The sequence below is a fragment of the Manihot esculenta genome, chromosome 2 (assembly GCF_001659605.2).
Source record: "Manihot esculenta cultivar AM560-2 chromosome 2, M.esculenta_v8, whole genome shotgun sequence".
Lineage (NCBI taxonomy): Eukaryota > Viridiplantae > Streptophyta > Magnoliopsida > Malpighiales > Euphorbiaceae > Manihot > Manihot esculenta.
The window spans coordinates 12,909,730-12,927,531 of record NC_035162.2 but is presented as its reverse complement, the minus strand read 5'-3'; the positions used below and the strand labels follow the sequence as shown (position 1 = coordinate 12,927,531).

Sequence of the window (17,802 nt, the reverse complement as noted above, 5' to 3'; positions counted from 1 at the left end):
CGTGACCCTTTTAAAGTCGATGGTAATATTTAAACTTTCAAAAAATGCGGGGAGGGGGAGGGGGTGCTTGGGGCCCCCGCACCCACAAGCGTGGCCGCCTAGGTCCTCCCTCTGATGTCACTCGGTGCCAAAATACCCAAGAAACTCTGCACTTTTTAAGGTTTTTGTGGGGATATCTAAAAGCACCTTTTGACATTTCTGCTATCTACATATCAACAAATGACAAATCCACTTTTAGACTGAAATAAAGACGAATAAAAAGAAGATAAAGACTAATTGCAACTAGTATGGAAAGCAAAAGAACCAATCACATTGAGAAAATCATGATTAAAGAAGCGAACTAATAATACGCGATCATTAACGTTAATACTAAATCCATAAACTTATAGGAGGTATATGGAGCCAGATTATCTAAAAATACAACACAGATTACTTCCATTTGAAGTTAGCAAATTATCTTTGATTGCTTAATTGCAAACATCTCGAATACAAAAGATTAATATTTTAATTACCAAATGAAAGGTTTGAAGCTAATTAAACATGTAATTATACTCCAAAACAAAAAAGAACAAATTTTGATCACATTTTTACATCAGTAAAAGAGCAACAGTAAAAGCATCTCCATATGGGTAAGAAGTTTGCTTTGGTTGTTGAATCCATAAAGAGGGTGAGAAGAAGAATCCACAGAGCTTGGTCAAAGTGGGCAGATTTCCTTGAGAAGATGACATAAAAGAGCTAGAAAAGTTCTGAACTTTGCTTCCCCTAAACTGAAAAAGAAATAAAGAAGACAATCATAATTCTGCTGCCATTTCTTGATGCACATGGGTCATGTGTTGCTTTCTTAATTATAGCTTCCATGGAAGCATCATTGCATTGGAAGCCTTTTGTTTCATGTATCACATTTATATAATACTTACTGCTCATCTCTTTATTCTTTTATCATCACCCTTTTTCTGATGTAAGCAATATCAGATTTCCTTTTAGATATATGCATAGGGTTCATCCTCTTCTTCCATCATTATATGAGCTGGCTACTTCAGTAGGAAAGAGATTAACCTTAATTTTCTAAATATTTCAATATAGCCTTCAAACATTCCATCAACTTTTTTTTATATACAATATGCCGAATTTGAATTCCATAAATTTATTAAGGACAAAATACTCTCTTTTAAATTTTAAAGGTGTTTGATAATTAAAGTTTGAATTCAAGCTTTTTTAATAATAATAATAATAATAATAGAAAGTGTTAGGAGGAGAATTTTGTAAATCTTGCTTAGACAGGGTACTGTCTAGCAATAGATGAGCAAGGTAAAAAGTTTATGTTTTTAATTTGACATTTTTGCTGAAAGTTAATTAAATTTGTTTGATGAAAGGAAGCTATCATAATTCAAAGCATGATGGATTAGGATCAAAATCCCCCATCACTTTTCCAAAGGCACTTGGAAATACAACTTTCTCTAAAGGACTGCACTAGTGAAAAATAATAGTAATATTGCTCATGGTAAAATTTGGGTAAATTCATCTCAAATTATACTATGTTTATTTAAATTTTATATTTTTATTTTATAAAAGTATTAAACAAATATTAAAAATTTAAAATCTATACTTAACAAAGACATATATTTTTCTTCATATGCATATAAAAATTATAAAATGAAATTTTTAATAATTTCTTTATTGAAAAACTCGTTTACATTTTAAATTACAAAATAAGAATAGCTTCTTTCCTCCCTAAAATTCAGATCACCTTAATAAATTTAACCACTTTTCATTATTATATACAATTACATTACTACCTTAGCCCAAAAAAAATAAATTTACTTATTTCATATAAATAATAAAAATACAATTAAAATAATAAAAATTTAAATTTTTTTCTTATACGCTATCTACTCATATTATTCTATTAAAAAAATTAAACAATCAATCTTGTAAAATTATTGTTAGAATTAATGAAATTACTTTTTAATGCATATTAAATAGGATTATATGAATAGTTTAATAAATAAATTAATTATTATTTAAAAAAGAAATTAAGTGGTGGATAATTTAAAATAAAGAAAAAATGAGTATCAATCTTGTAATTTTTTTTCCTCAAAATACCTTCAACTTGAGGCACATGCACAATATTGAACTAATGGGATTCATAGATAAAAAATACATTATTATTATTATTATTATTATTAGGAAAAATTACTTTTTAGTCTCTGAAATTTAACGTAATTAACACTTCTGTCTCTCTATTTTGGCGACCCAACACTTAAATCTCTCGTTTTCTCTTCCGTCCAAATTCGTAGTCCTTCCGTACATTTAAACCATTTGGTCAAAAAGTCAAAGGTGAGAGGTGATAATTTTTTCCAAATGTGAAATTCCTATTTTTTTTCTCTTCCTATTTTTTTTCTCTTTCATGTTTTCAAAGAATAAGAAGAAGAAAAAGTTGCAGAAAGGGTAGGAAGAAAAATAAGAAGAGCGGAATTTTTAGTGAGGGTTAATTTTATCAATTCAAGTGTCTCAAACGGCTATTTTGGACGGAAAGACTACGAATTTGGACAGAAAAAAAAGTGAGGGACTTAAGTGTTGGGTCGCCAAAATAGAGGGATAAAAGTATTGATTACGTTAAATATTAGAACTAAAAAGTAATTTTCCCTTATTATTATTATTATTTTAATTAAAAAATGCATAAATAGGTCTCAATGTGAAGCATCCCCACACCTCCAAGCTTTTGTATCCTAAGTAGGAACATGTCTTAATGAGTTCCAATAGCCGACATTGACAAACACAAGCCTTCCAACATTTGTTTAAATCTTAACTTATCTAAACCACAATAAATAAAATAAAATAAGGGCAACCATCTTCCACGCGTTTCTTCATGGATCAAAATTTCAAACCCAATTTTCAATCTCCAAATTAAGAAAATATATATACGTAACGAATTTGAAATTCCATACACGAGTTTAATTTATTAGAACCATTTCTCTTTTTGTTTGTTTCCTGGGAAAATTTCTTTGTCAAGCTCCCACTAGCCTTTTTGATTTAGGTGTTGCTGGTTGGACAACGCGGTTGAGATTTGTCCACATTTTCTGCTATACGATTCCTAGGAAAATCCAAATCGCAAGAAATTAACTTACTACCAACCACAAACTTTTGCCTACCGTCGTTTTTTTTTTCTTTCCGAAGACCAAACCCGAAACCCATTTATAGTTTCTTCTTAATTAATTTTAATAAAAAAATAATTAATTATTATAATTTTAATTTCAATTCCATAATTACAGTTTTATTTTTTTTCTAACTTTTAATGCTAAAAGTAATAACAATAATAATGTTGCAAATTAATATTAGGAGACTTTAATAAATTTTTTAAAATTATAAAAATATTTTAATATATATATTTTTTAAAAAATAACTAATTGATTCATTGTATCACATAACTAAATAAATAATTAAAAAGAAAAAAGAAAGTAGCGTTAATTTTAGGTTGGTGGGTATTCCATGTCTGGAGAATTTCCACGTCAACGTCACCACTAACCGCTCCATCTCACGGTTGAGCAACCGTAAATTTATGAAAAGGATTAATTTATTAACAGAATAAATACTTTTATTTTTTTTAAAAAAAAAAGCAGTCATTAATTTGTAGTTTTCTCCTGCTCTTATGAATAATTTAGTCATCTAAATTTGAATTTTTTTACTTTATAATTAATTAACAGAAAATTTGTTATAATTTTTTAAACAAGATAAATTTTATTATAATAATTATTTTATTATCAGAATGAGAATGTAAAGATTAAACTATTTATTATTTAAAAATAAAAATAAAATATATTAATAAATTTATATATAAAGGAGATTTTTAAATTCAAATATTTTTTTAAATATTTTTCATTACATATTTTTATTTTGGAATAAATGTCGGTTGTTTTACCAATAATAATCTCATTTCCCTTTGTTTTTCAATAAAATAAAGTATTTTATTCAAATTATTTTTATTTTTTTTCCATTTTGTGATTTTTTTTTAATTTTTAATTTATTTACATAACGAGATTTTTCTATATAATACTGAGGTTTAATCTAAGTGGAAATTAATATTATAATAATTAATTTATATCAGAACTAAAAACATAATGACCTAAAAGGAATTTTAACCTGGAATTGCTTTTTTTTTTTAATTGTAATTTAAATCGGATTAAATTTTTAGGTCCAATCAGCCATCAATTCAATGAAAAAAAGTGATCATAACCATCTCAATTTAAAAAGAAATATTATAATTTTATTAATTTTTTACTTTAAATTTTATAATTTAATTTAAAATATGTAATTAATTTTATATAAAATTAATGCATTGACAAATAATGATAACTTTTAAATTCTGTACCAACTTAAAATTTATATTATGAATGCTATTTTAATATAAAAATTTAAAAAATATGTAATAAAGTATATATTTAAATTGAAAAATTGATAAAATTATCGATTAATATATATATATTCCATTTTAAAATGGCAAAGCCATACATTGGTGGATTCTAGATTGAGCAGGCCGCTCCTAACCATATGCAAAGGTAAAACAAATTTATAAAACAAAATTACTAGACGTGATCAGGCATGAAAAAGACGTGGCGGCCAACGGTGGGTCCTAATATTTAATTGTTTCTCGCCTTCCTGCCAGATCGGATAAGTCGATCCTACGTAAGAGGTCTCTGTCTGTCTTGCCGAAAAACTGTATATAACAGTACGAAAATATACTACTTTCTATGAGAATGCTACTTTCTATGCTCTCATTAATGAATTTGTTAATATTCAAAAATACAATAAAATATTTTAATAATTTTTAAAAATCAATTAATTAATTTTAATTTTTAAATATTTTACTATTTAATTTTTATAATTTAAAAAATTCATTAATTAATTTATCAATTTTATAAAAAATTTCATCAATTAATCGTTTCATATAAAAAGTATTTAAAATTATTTATAATATTTAATTATTAAAATTCATAACAAAATTAATTAATAAATTTTGGTGTTAGCCCTCGAAAGTTTCTTTTATGAATTATATCTTTGATAAAAAAAATTCACAAATATAGGGTTAAAAGAAGAGGGTGATGCACGTTTGATATGTGGCTTTTAGTTTTCTATTTTTTACAAATATAGGGTAGAATTTCCCATCCTACATATGGGATAAGAGAAACTTTCGAGGTAGCTTTATTTTTACAACAGTCCTAAATACCTAGGTGAATGTAGCGTAGAATTTCCCATCCTACCGTCACTAAATCTTTACCTAATGATTGGACAGATCTGAATAATAGACCTTGCATTGGATTGAGAATTATATTCGTTCTAAAACTCAAGTTTAAAAATAAAAACTTTTATTTCATGCTGGTCGAGCTGTTTTGATTCAATTAATTCTTACATTTATCCTTTCATATTTTATGACTCTTTTTAGATACCGTAAATAGTTATGTACTAAATTAAATAGCATTTTAGCTAACTTCTAGTGGGGAGATAATGAAGAGAGTCAGAAAATGCATTGACTTAACTGATAACGATTTTGTTTATCTAAATTTTATGGAGGTATGGGATTCAAGAATTTTAAAAATTTTAATCTTGCATGTCTAGTTAAACAATGTTGACACTTACTCCAAAGTTCATCCAACTTATGGGCTCAACTTCTTAAAGGTATATACTTTTATCGCTCTTCTATATGGAATGTACGAGTCAAGAAGCGATGTTTTTAGATTTGTCAAGAAATATTGGCTAGTAGGGATGTGCATAAGAAAGGCGTCCGAATAAATATTAGAAATGGTTTTATTACCCTTATTTGGTGAGATCCATAAATTCATGGTGTACCTAATTTTCGTATGGTCAGGCCGTTTCATTGCCCTCTTCATATTAATTTATTAGCAGATTTAGTAGATCAGAGTGGTTTGGACTGGAATCATCAGCTAGTGCATCACCTTTTTCCTTTATATCATGCTAGGGCTATTCTCCCAATTCCACTGACACTTCAGATTTCTTGGTTTGGCACTTTAAGCAGAATGGACATTATACTGTTAAATCAGACTACATGTATCTTACCAAATAATCGTATACCTTGGCTTCTATCTTGCTCCCTTCCTCTTCAACTATCATTTTAAAGTCGATTTGGAAAAAGACACGAATTCTGTAGGTTTATTCTAAACTTAAAGTTTTTATCTTGTGTTTACTTCATAATATAGTTTTTGTAATACATAATTTAGTTTTACACGACATTCAAACTTCTCTTATGTGTCCCTTTTATCTTCCACATATTGAAACGCTAAAACATACTCTCTTTTTTTGCCCCCATGCTAGAGCTATATGGTTTTTGAGTCTTTGTACCTATAAACCTGTGCTTGTCGGTTTTTTGAGTTTTTCTGTTTGGTGAAAAACTTTCGGGATCAATTTAAGGCAAAGTCATATTGTAATGCTATTATGCAGCTTTTTTCTCTTACTTTGTGATATATATGGAAGGTACGAAATAAGGGAGTTTTTGAATTTATATTTTTAGATCCTTTAACTACTCCATCTCGCATTAATCTTAGCATTTTGGAGCTTAAACATTTTTAGAATTTTTGCTACTTTTTTATCACGCAACTTTCCGTACCAATTTCAAAATGAAATTTGGTTACTTCCTCCTCACGGAACTTTGAAATATAACACTAATACTGTCTGGAAAAGTTAATTTTCTCCGACTACTATTTCTATGGTAATTCGCAATAGTAATGATATTTTAATAGATGGAGTAGCTATATGTATTTGGAATGATTTTCCATTAGCTGCGGAGACTTGTGCGGTCCTTGAAACTTTTTTATTAGATTTAGCTCAATATTTTCGATCAATTATTTATGTCATGGACTCAGGTATCATATTTACAGCATTAATTAATGTGATTTTTTCGCCACTATTATTGCAGCTATTTGATTTTTACATTTTCAATGAGGTGATCTGTATTTTAAATTTAGATATCGGATGGACAATAAAACGGCTGATATAATTATCAAATTGTATTTAAAAAATATTTTAAAATCTGATTAGATTGTAGTTAGCCCTCCGGAAGTACCTCAATTTTATAAATCTTGATGTGGTTGCAGCCCTACAATGTATTACTATGCAGATTAAAAAAAAAAAAATTCCTTCCGACAGAGGAACCCAATCGAAAGTAGGTGCAATCATGAGAAATATTCTGATGCTTGACGGAGCACGGGACAGCACGTGGTCATGAGTCATTCCTGCTGATATTGAAATTGTCAATTCATCTAATTAACTTTGCATTTTTTAAATAAGAAGCAGTAGCTTTGAAATAATTAATATAATATATTCGTATACATCCCCCATATGCCTTTGTAAGAGGATTAGCTTAATAATATCAAAATTATCATTGCATTTATGACAACTAAATTTGAAAAAAAAATACATAAAAAAGGAGATTTTATTTTAAATAAAATTTACATGTTTTGCTATTATAATTAAAAATATTATGACAATTAAAAATATCATGTAGTCCTTCCATGACTACAGGAGATTAAGACTGCTACGGTATACATTCTCAATTGCTCATTCTATTGCTCTAGTTGTTTTTCATAGGAGACATTTGTGTTTATTGCTTTCTATTCTTCTTAAATATTTGGATTGTTTCTTCGTCTCTCTGAATTCATCTCTGTTTTATCAAAGTTTATTTCGCTTGGTCAGTAATATTGGTAAAGAGGTTCTTCTCGCTGTTTGGTAGGCAATTGTTTCGGTGGATGCTCCCAAACACTTCTCGCCCATGGTTCTTTCTTCTGACGGTGCATTTCAGAGGCTTCAATAGAGACAATTTTTTCATTTAAATATATATATATTTTCCTATTAATTTTTATTAAATATATTAAGCAGACAATAATTATATACATGTGTGTGAAGATGATTGGGTTGGCAATTGGAGAACTCATCCTGCATGGCCAAGTGGTTGGTCAGAATCATCCCCGCCCATTGCTTCTGCTATCGACAATAAAATATAAAATGAAAAATTAAATTCAAAATAAATAAATTGAATCAATTTATTTTAAAATGCACAACAGAAATGCGAAGAACGAAAGTTCTAGATGAACAGTTATATATAGTCCTTGTATAAATTATTATTTAATTTTTTAAATATTTTTTTTAAGTATTTAATAAAGAAGTCTATAAGTTTTCAATAACTTTTTTAGATAGTGATACAGTAAATATATGAAGATGAGTTTTATCTTATTTCAATATTGATTATTATGATTTTTTTTATGGGTGAAATTTAAATAATTAAAAAATATGAATTATTATAATTTTATTATATAATAATAATATATGATACGTAGTATGTTATATTAAATTATTTTCGAGAAAATGATTTTATTGGTGAATGTTTTATTAGTATTGTTGATTTTAATATTTAGTTTTATGACAAGATTGATTGATAAATTGAATTGATGGTTATTTTTATACTAAAAATGAATGCAAATCGATTAAGTAATAAAAATAATAAATAGTGGATAGCTAAAAACGCAGAAATGAAGAAACTAAATTGTAATTTTTATATTTTTTCAAATAAATTGTAGAATGTTAAAATATCTATTTTTTTTTTGTGTTTTTATAATATTTAGCTGAATCAATTGTGAAATTGAGTTTTATTGCCTGAGAAAAAACTATACTTCTCTAATATAAAGATATATCAGTATTGTTTAATATTATTATGGAAGACGTTAAGAAATTCAATTTTTTTCATTTTATAATTTTTATTTATCTTAAAATTATTATAATTTTATTTAATTTTATATTATTTTTACAAAATTTTAAAAATATTTTTTTATATTTAATAAAATTTAATATATTTATAATAGATATAATTAAAAAGTTAATAAAACATCATATTTTTCAATATATATATAAAAAAAGTAAATGAATAAAAATTATTGAATAAGAACAATATTAAATATATTTATTATAATGTAAAAAATATAAAAATAAATTTAATATATTCCAAATATAAAAGTTAAAATGAACAACTTTTTCAAATTATTTTAAATATTTTTTTAATAATAATTATTTTAAAAAATTCAAAAAATAATATTTTTTGAAATACAAATAGAAAATCTTTTAATTGGACTATATGTTGAAAGTTGAGCGATTTGTCTATCCCAAAAAAGTGTCCCTCTCGCTTGACAATTAACAACCCACCCACCCACCCTTCTTCCATATGTTTCTTTTCTTTTATTATTATTATTATTATTATAAGAATGGCACTTGACCTTGAGACCTGTGTTTTATAGTTAATGCATAGCACATGCAAGGATATTAATTGAAATTTGTGCTCATTTTAGTATTAATTCAAAATTTAAATATTTAATTCATGATTATTTTATAGTTTTTTATTTTCAATAAATTTAATACAAACACTGGGAAAAAAAAGGCTATTAATCTTTTATATATATATATATAATATATAAAAAAAAGAAAAGATAAAGATGAATGGAGTAGTAGATAAACTAGAATAATAATTTTTAAAAAATAAAAGTTTGTACAAATATGATAGGAGAGGGTATTTGATAAGTGGCAACATATGATGAGGGGGAAAAAAAAGCAATAATTTATGAAATGAGGAGATGCAATAAGAAAATATAAATGAATTGAATGAATGACAGCAATAATGTAGACCTCTGAAATTAGCATTACTCACATAACAGACCACGTAACTTCAAACTGAGAAAGTGGAACGAATTGAATTAATTTAAAATTTTAATTTGATTTTTTATTCAATTTGATTTGGTTTGATTTTTAATTTTAGAAATTTTAATTATTTGAGTTTGATTTAGTTTTGATCAGAAAAAAATTAAAAAAATTGAACCGAACCGAACCGATTAGTGATAATAATATATTATTTTCAATAATATAAAGAAATTAAATTATATTAAAATTAAAATATTTTAATTAAATTTTAAAATACTAAAAATAAAGTGTAAAAAATAAAAAAATTATTAAAAATCAAAATCGATCAAATCGAATCGAAATGAATTAAACTGATTCGATTCAATTCGATTTTTTACCAAAATTGATTCAGTTCGATTTTCATAAATACTAACATTTCGATTTCCGATTTATTTAATTCGATTCGAATTTGAACCGAACTAACCGAATGCTCATCCCTATCCATTTCATAAAAATAAATTTATAATAATTATTATTATTATGTATTACAATAATATTTATATTAAATAATTTATATTTTAAATTATTTTCAAAATTAAAAATTTAATCCTTAATTTACATGAAAGTATATATTAATTAAACTAATAAACAGATTACTATAAAAAAAAGAGATAAAATTTGTAACAGGTAAACAGAAAAAATAATTTACTAAATAATATTGTTAAATTAAGGGAAAAATAAAAAAAAATTATAATTTTCACCTCACTTTATTATTTGTAATTCAATTTATATTATAAAATAATATTTTATTATAATACACTATTTATAAATAATAATAATTTTTATATGTTATTAAAAATAATAATATACTTAATAAAATATAATTATTAATTAATATTTTAAAAAATATATAAATAATTAATAAATAATTTATTTATTTTAAAATATATAATTTAATTTGTATTATTATTTAATATGAATTTTATGTTAATATTTTTTAATAACATTTAAAAATTATACTATTTAGTAATATTAAAAATAGTATTTTATTTAAATGTAAAATTAATAAAATTACATAATATTTTTTATATATATTTATTTTAAATTAAATTAATTTTAGACATAGGATGAAAATAAATAAAACACAGTAAAATGAAACCGAAATTTATTTTAAAATGAAATTTGGAAAATAAATTAATATTAGACTGTACAATAAATACATATATTAATTTCTTATCATTACGGCTATGACTTATTACCAAAAGAGATTTATTTTCCAGCAGCAGTAATAATACAGTGTCCGTCGCCGATGCGGGGTTCCACGAGCCTTCCTTCTTTCCCTGCAAACTCTGAATTCTCTGCATAGAAGAAGAGGTCAGGTCTCAGGAAACCCAACTCCTCCCTCCCTCCCCCTTCTCTCTGCTCATAGATCTTCGTCCCCTTCACGCATCTCTATGCACCCTCCATTATTATACTGCTAGCCAATAAATTCGAATTCTCACGTCTCAGTTTCATCAAATTTTCACTCTCTCTCTCCTTGCATGGACGGTCCCCTCTCAATCTCACCAATCTCAACGGTCAGATTTCTTTCCCCCTCTCTCTTTTATGCACGAATTCTCTGTCTTCTCTCTGTTTTATTACTATGCGTGTTCAATTTTTTCACCTGCCTGTGCTCTGTACTACATGCATGATGATAACTCTGTTCTAGTCATGTCAAGGTTCTCTAATATTTAATTTAAGTTCAAAATTCTGCTTCTCACCAATTTCTTCGTATACCCATCACGTTATTGCAACAGATAATCTTCGCTTGGATCTGTCGTTACTCACGATGCTCTTCCTCTCAATTTGTATTCTCAGGCGTTCAAACCAACATCATCACCATGAAAGCTACGCCATTTCTCTTTCAGTTGACTCTTTTGGGCTTCTTCTTGTTTGGTTCCTTTAGGGTTATGATATGGGCTGTGGAGGATCCAAGGTCGATGATTTGCCGCTGGTAACTCGTTGCAGAGAGCGAAAAGAACTTATCAGGGCCGCATCTGACCACCGCTACGCTCTTGCTGCCGCTCACGTCTTGTATTTTCACTCGCTGAAGGATGTTGGTGAGGCAATTCGGAGATTTGTTGATGAGGAACTCGTGACTGCTTCTTCTTCGTCTCCTGGGTCTCCTGTTCTGACATTACCGTCCCGAGAAGGAAAATCGAAGCAAAAATCCAAAATCTCTTCCTCATCGACATCGATTTCGCATTCTGTGGAAGATAGTACTCATAATAAGGGCAAAAACAAAGAGGATGCGGAGATTGAAGATTCACATTTGCATTTATCATCATCTGGTTCGGACTTGAACTCTGATTCGGGCCACATCCACATCCACGATACCCCTGAGGAGGAAGAAGTTTTGCAGCAACGAGAAGTGCCTTCCACTTCTTACAATTTTAATGATTATCCTCCTCAAGGGAATTGGGGATACAATTATCCTGATGATAATTCGTATCCGTATCCATACCCATACCCGTATCCGTTCTCCAATCCGTATCCTAACATGTATTACATGAAGAGGTCTGCCACTCCGGCGAAGACGGTGGTGTATGAGGATCCAACGGTAAATGGGTACTCGAGTTATTATGGAAATGGCGGGTATTTCGGGTACCCGGTGATGGGTTCTCCCCAGAAGGATCCAAGTCCGGAGAGGCCGCCACCGGCGCCCCCATCACCGCCGAGAGTGTCGACTTGGGACTTTCTCAATGTATTCGACACGTACGATAACGATACTGGTGGGCTTCCAGCTTATTTCTCTGCGGGAAGGTACGGGTACGGTTCGACCACGAGCAGTCCGGATTCGAAGGAGGTGAGAGAAAGGGAAGGTATACCAGATTTGGAAGAGGAAACAGAGCAAGAAGTGATAAAAGAGGTTCACAAAGAAAAGAAGAAAGCGAAAGAGCACATGGACGTGAATGGCAAATTCAAGTTACACGAGGAAGGGAGTAAAAAGAATTATGGAGAAGGTACCTCTAAATCAGTGCCAGTTGGAAGCAGCAGTGAGAGTGTGGACTCAGTTAAGGGTAAAGAAATCAAGAGCAGTACTAGTCCTGATACATTTCGTAGCCCTGACAGTATTATTTCTTCTAAGAGTCCTGAAGAGGACTCTGTAAGAAAGAAAGGAGTGAGCTTTGAAGTTGAGGAGGCATCAACAGTGGATATTGAGTCTTCAAAACCTAGTAGCTTAACTACATTGTCCGTTCATGGCACTAGGGATCTCGAAGAAGTGGTGAAGGAAATCAGGGACGAGTTTGAGATTGCCTCTAGTTATGGGAAGGAGGTTGCCTCATTGCTTGAGGTTGACAGATTGCCTTACCAGCGAAGAACCACCTTGCTAGGAGGTAGCATCTTAACTATTTTATCTCATTATCATCTTATATAATCATTTTTGAGAAATTTTCGTGACTGCTTCATAGTTATTTCCTCAAAAGTGTTTTTGGGGTTTGTTATTCTAGTTCTGTTGATGAATTTGATATTGAATGCAAATAAAATAAGAAGCACGTAATGCTCCTCAATATCTTGTTCCCTTGAAGATCACTCATCTATCAATGTTGAATAACTTCAAATATTGAGTTTGTCAGCTTGACATTTCCTTTCCAACAAAAAAAGATGGTCTTTTACTGGAGAACTTTGTTATTAGGACGATAGGATTTTTTTTTTCATTTATTTTTATGATAGTTCCATCCTCTTCGACAATAAATTTTGTATTGCCACATTAATAATAGTGGAATGCCTCTGTGCAGTGATATTTTCCCGGATTCTGTATCTGGTGTCATCACATCCTCCAACCAGGCCATCGGTACAAATCTCTCCTAGGGCAATGAAAATTGCAAAAGCATACACCGGGGATCCTGGAAATGATTTTGATATGAAGGCTAGAAACCTATCATCTACGCTAGATAAACTTTATGCATGGGAGAAAAAGCTGTACAAGGAAGTTAAGGTATGAAACCATTAAAAATAATGTCTTAGTTTCTTATTTTCTTGTGCATTAATATTCATTTAGTTATTAAGTTAATGCCAGTGCCTGCTAAGGAAAAAAGATTCCTTAAAAAATGTGATGGACACATTTCCTTATTCAGACATTTGATATGGAAATATCAACTTCCTTGCTCCTGTTCTTTTCAACATGAAATTTTTGTGAAGTTTTTGGAATTTGGAGATGCTTACTTTTTTCTTTTCCATATGGCTGTTATGACTATTTGAGAGTGGAAAAATGAATTTTTGTGCAAAAGAAGACTGAAAGGTTAATTTTTATGCTTCCTCCGATGTGGTAAAATATTGTTTGAGATTTCAAGTGCTTTTATATGTCTTTTAATTCCTGTACCGTCTTCCTTACTATGTCTAGGTGTTTCTGCTGATTTTAGGATGAAGAAAGGCTACGAATTGACTATGAAAAACAGTGCAAAAGGTTAAGAAGTTTAGATGAACATGGAGCTGAATCTAGTAAAATTGATGCTGCCCAGGCTTCAATAAGGAAGTTGCTGACAAAAATCAATGTTACTATAAGAACTGTTGATGCCATATCTAGCAAGATACACAAGTTGAGAGATGAAGAATTGCAGCCTCAAATCTCTGAATTAATCCATGGGTATGCAACTGCTGTGTTCCTTGGTCTGTTAGCTGTTTGGCTATTTGATTTTGCAACTTACATCATGCAATTATTATCTGCTGTCTCAGAAGACATGCATATCGCTAGAGAATTGCCCCGCGCACACAACGATAAGTGCATTTTTTTCTGCATTGGCTAGAAAAAACCTAGATTTTTCTTAGGGCCTGCAGGAGGCTGCATCCTCCCTCTTGCAATTTGACCTCTTTACTCATTTTCCAAATATTGGTGCTTTGTGGGACTTGAATATTGTAAATTTAAGCTCAAAGCTGCATTTATATGGAGACACTTATATCAGGAATCATTAGCATTGCTGCACCACGGTTCCCTCATGTTCTTTGGTTAAATAAAATTTCATTCTCTAGCTTCAATGGTGGCATTGAAATTGGTGACTGAATATTGTTTTTCTGGTGATTGAATAGTTTTCATGCTTAAATTCCTTTTATCATTCTTGTCTACAATGACATGACATCGTCATTAGTGCTTCAACCGACTTCTGGTAATTTTGATATCCAAAGATTAGAGAATTCTTTCACCAATGATTGTAAAATATATACTCTTCTTAGTTGGGCTTTAAGCTAACCCTTTTCTCCCCAAAATGCTAGCCAGTGAATGGTTCAATTCTTGCTAGGATTTAGGTTTCTTTAATTTGACATGGTGAATGGAGCATGTATAACTTTTTAATGTCAATTTTTTTTTAAAGCCTGTTTCTTTTTTTCTTTTTTTTTGGTATAAAAGCAATACCCTTCTTATTTACAGATTGATAAGAATGTGGAAGTCCATGCTCAGATGTCACCAGAAACAGTTCCAAGCTATCATGGAGAGCAAAGCTCGCTCGCTCAAGGCAAATACTGGTTTGCAAAGAGATTCTGGTTTGAGAGCTACTCTTGAACTTGAAACAGAGCTAATTAATTGGTGCACCTGCTTTAATAATTGGATTAACACCCAAAAGTCATACGTGGAATCATTAAACGAGTGGTTATTAAGGTGCCTTATCATTGAACCTGAAGAAACTGCTGATGGAATTGCACCTTTCTCCCCAAGCAGAATGGGTGCACCAGCTATTTTTGTAGTTTGCAATGATTGGTATCAGGCAATGGTTAGGATTTCCGAGAAGGGGGTGGAAAATGCAATGCTCAACTTTGCTTCAAGCTTACATCAATTATGGGAACGACAAGACGAGGAGCAGCGACAGAGGATCAAAGCAGAGTACCTCACAAAGGATTTTGAGAAACGTCTAAAGACCTTACGCATGGAGAGGGGAAGGATCATGCAGGAACAGGAAGCATCGTCAGATAAAGCTATGTCAAAGGTTCCTTCAGAAAGCGGGGTTTCACCCCTAGATGATCTGAAGGTGGATTTGGATTCAATGAGGAAGAAATTAGAAGAAGAGAGAACTAGGCACAAGGAAGCTAAGAAACTAGTTCATGATGCAGCTTCAGGTAGTTTACAAGAAGGTTTGGTCCCAATTTTTGAGGCTTTGGGCAACTTCACTTCAGAGGTTTTGAAAGCTCATGAGCAAGTTAGGCTTGAAAATGCTGGAGGCTTATAGTTGACGAGTTTATCTGGGAAACTATTCTTGGAAGGACCCTGCGTTGCTCAGTAGAGATGAAATGGGATCAAAAGCCTATAGAAACGAGTATCAGAAAGAATGGAGAGCAGCTTTAAGGAGATGAGATAGTGGAATTGCTTAAAGAAGCAATGAAGAATGCAAACTGTGGTGGGCAAGTTCAAATATGCTTTTCTTTGTAATATGGTTTTCCCATAAGCCGGGTAGATATTAGGAATTTTGTACAGAAATTCTTTTATTGGTTGATTGGTGGGTGATGGTTGTATTTGATGTAAACTGGACTGAGTTTGGAGGAGGATTTCAACTGAGTTTATTTAGACTGATCAGTTTAGGAAACTAACAAATTTTGAATCAAAGTATTGGATAATGATATAGAGAGGCCTCCATATATTTTGCATCTTTCGTTTATTTGACAATTTCTTTTCCTGCAAATCCATGCATGAAGCCTAGAAGCACAGAAACAACACAAAACAAATGGCCAAGCCTTGAAAACAAGAAAGCCTCTGCAATTGTAGAATCATCTAGCCGGGAAAGGTTTGCATTTCACTTCTCTAGCACCAGCGATATCATCTGTCTTCAAGAGCTGCTCGTAAGCCATGAATCCATCGTAAGTAGACTCAACCACCGATTTTTTAATGGATCTAATCTTCGACCCAAAAAAAAAAAACCCACCGATTTTTCTAGCTAAACCCACTTGCTCAGGTTTCCATGGAGCTAACCAAGTAACGAGAGAAAGAAGCAGGCTTCCAATAAGTGGCAGAGAGCCTTTTCTGTCCATATTCAAAGAATGGATTGCATGAAGGAGAAACAAGGTGACTGTTTTGTTTCTTTGGTTTACTGTTTGAGCTTGATTAATGGGTGTAGGCAGGAGAAGTTGCATGAAGCTTCTTCTGTGATTTTCCTGACTTGTTCTTTAATTTTGATTTTGATCTCCTGGTTGCCTTACCTTCACCCCTCAGATCAAATATTTGCCACAGTTGACATCTGATATATGACTATAAAGTCCCTTTGCTATGACAAAATCTCTGTATTTACACTATATTTGGGAGAGAGTTTTGGAGCTAAGATATGGTTTTAAGCTCTAATCTAGAACGCATGGCCCAAATATGAGAAGTCCCTATATCTTTCATTCATCGCAACATAAATCTCGTCTCTTGCCTCTAGTTTTGGAAAATGGGTTTCTGCTTGTATCTTTGGCAACACTATCCTTCCTAGATTGCCCACATCGCTCTGCTTTAAGCTCCCTAGCTGTTCTACACAAATGGGTCGTCAATAATAGCTTTGGGTCGCACTAGTTGAAGAAGATAGAGAAGAAGGAATGAGATTTCAAATGTAAATTCACTGAACTCAAGTTGTTGCAATTCATTGTGTTGGGAATGGAAGAGGGAAAGGAAATAGAAAGAGGAACAAGGAAAATGTTAATCCTTATGATTGTTTTTTTTTAATGGGGATGAAGTGAGTAGGATTGAGACTTTTTATATTTATTTAAATATATTTATTATCAAATTAAATTTGAGAAAAACTTTTTGTTATTATTTTTAATTTAATAGACAGACTTTTGATTTTAAGAAAATTAAATTTTGGAAACTAAATGCTTTAATTTTTAAAATAGGATATCAAATCTTAGTAGATGATAAACATTTTTCTTATGGCAAGCTTTTATTGATAAAGAAATAAAATAATTTACTTAAAATAAATTCTTTAATTGCCATGTGGCATGCAATCACTGGAATTAGATATTTCAATATTGTATTATGAATTTATTCAATCAAATGCCATGTGTCTACTTAATATTGGTTAAATAATCAATTTAAATATTTAATTTTTTAATTTTATAAATCATTTATATTTTTCTAAAAATTTAATTCCAGCATGTCAATTTATTAGAAATTGTAATGAAATTTTATAAATCAAT

At 30.2% G+C, this 17,802-nt stretch overlaps 1 protein-coding gene across 3 annotated transcripts; it reads left to right on the top strand.

Moving 5' to 3' along the window:
• The first annotated feature begins 10,944 nt into the window (after nucleotides 1-10,944).
• On the top strand, nucleotides 10,945-16,281 carry LOC110609027 (protein ALTERED PHOSPHATE STARVATION RESPONSE 1). 3 transcript variants are annotated; one of them, XM_021748335.2, is made up of 5 exons: nucleotides 10,945-11,249; nucleotides 11,530-13,049; nucleotides 13,452-13,651; nucleotides 14,076-14,299; nucleotides 15,056-16,281. In XM_021748335.2, exons 2-5 carry the CDS (start codon nucleotides 11,627-11,629, stop codon nucleotides 15,867-15,869), a joined length of 2,661 nt encoding a protein of 886 aa, XP_021604027.1. In that variant the 5' UTR covers nucleotides 10,945-11,249; nucleotides 11,530-11,626; the 3' UTR covers nucleotides 15,870-16,281. The 3 variants fall into 3 exon arrangements, with proteins under 3 accessions (XP_021604027.1, XP_021604026.1, XP_021604029.1); XM_021748334.2 differs by having other exon boundaries at nucleotides 11,469-13,049; XM_021748337.2 differs by having other exon boundaries at nucleotides 10,947-13,049; nucleotides 15,077-16,281.
• The last annotated feature ends 1,521 nt before the right edge of the window (nucleotides 16,282-17,802 follow it).

Coding starts and splice junctions, on each gene's coding strand:
- LOC110609027 (XM_021748335.2), top strand. CDS start 11,627: ATGGGCTGTGGAGGATCCAAGGTCGATGATTTGCCGCTGGTAACTCGT. Junction 13,652..14,075: donor AGCTGTACAAGGAAGTTAAG/GTATGAAACCAT, acceptor TGCTGATTTTAG/GATGAAGAAAGGCTACGAAT. Junction 14,300..15,055: donor ATCTCTGAATTAATCCATGG/GTATGCAACTGC, acceptor TTGGTATAAAAG/CAATACCCTTCTTATTTACA.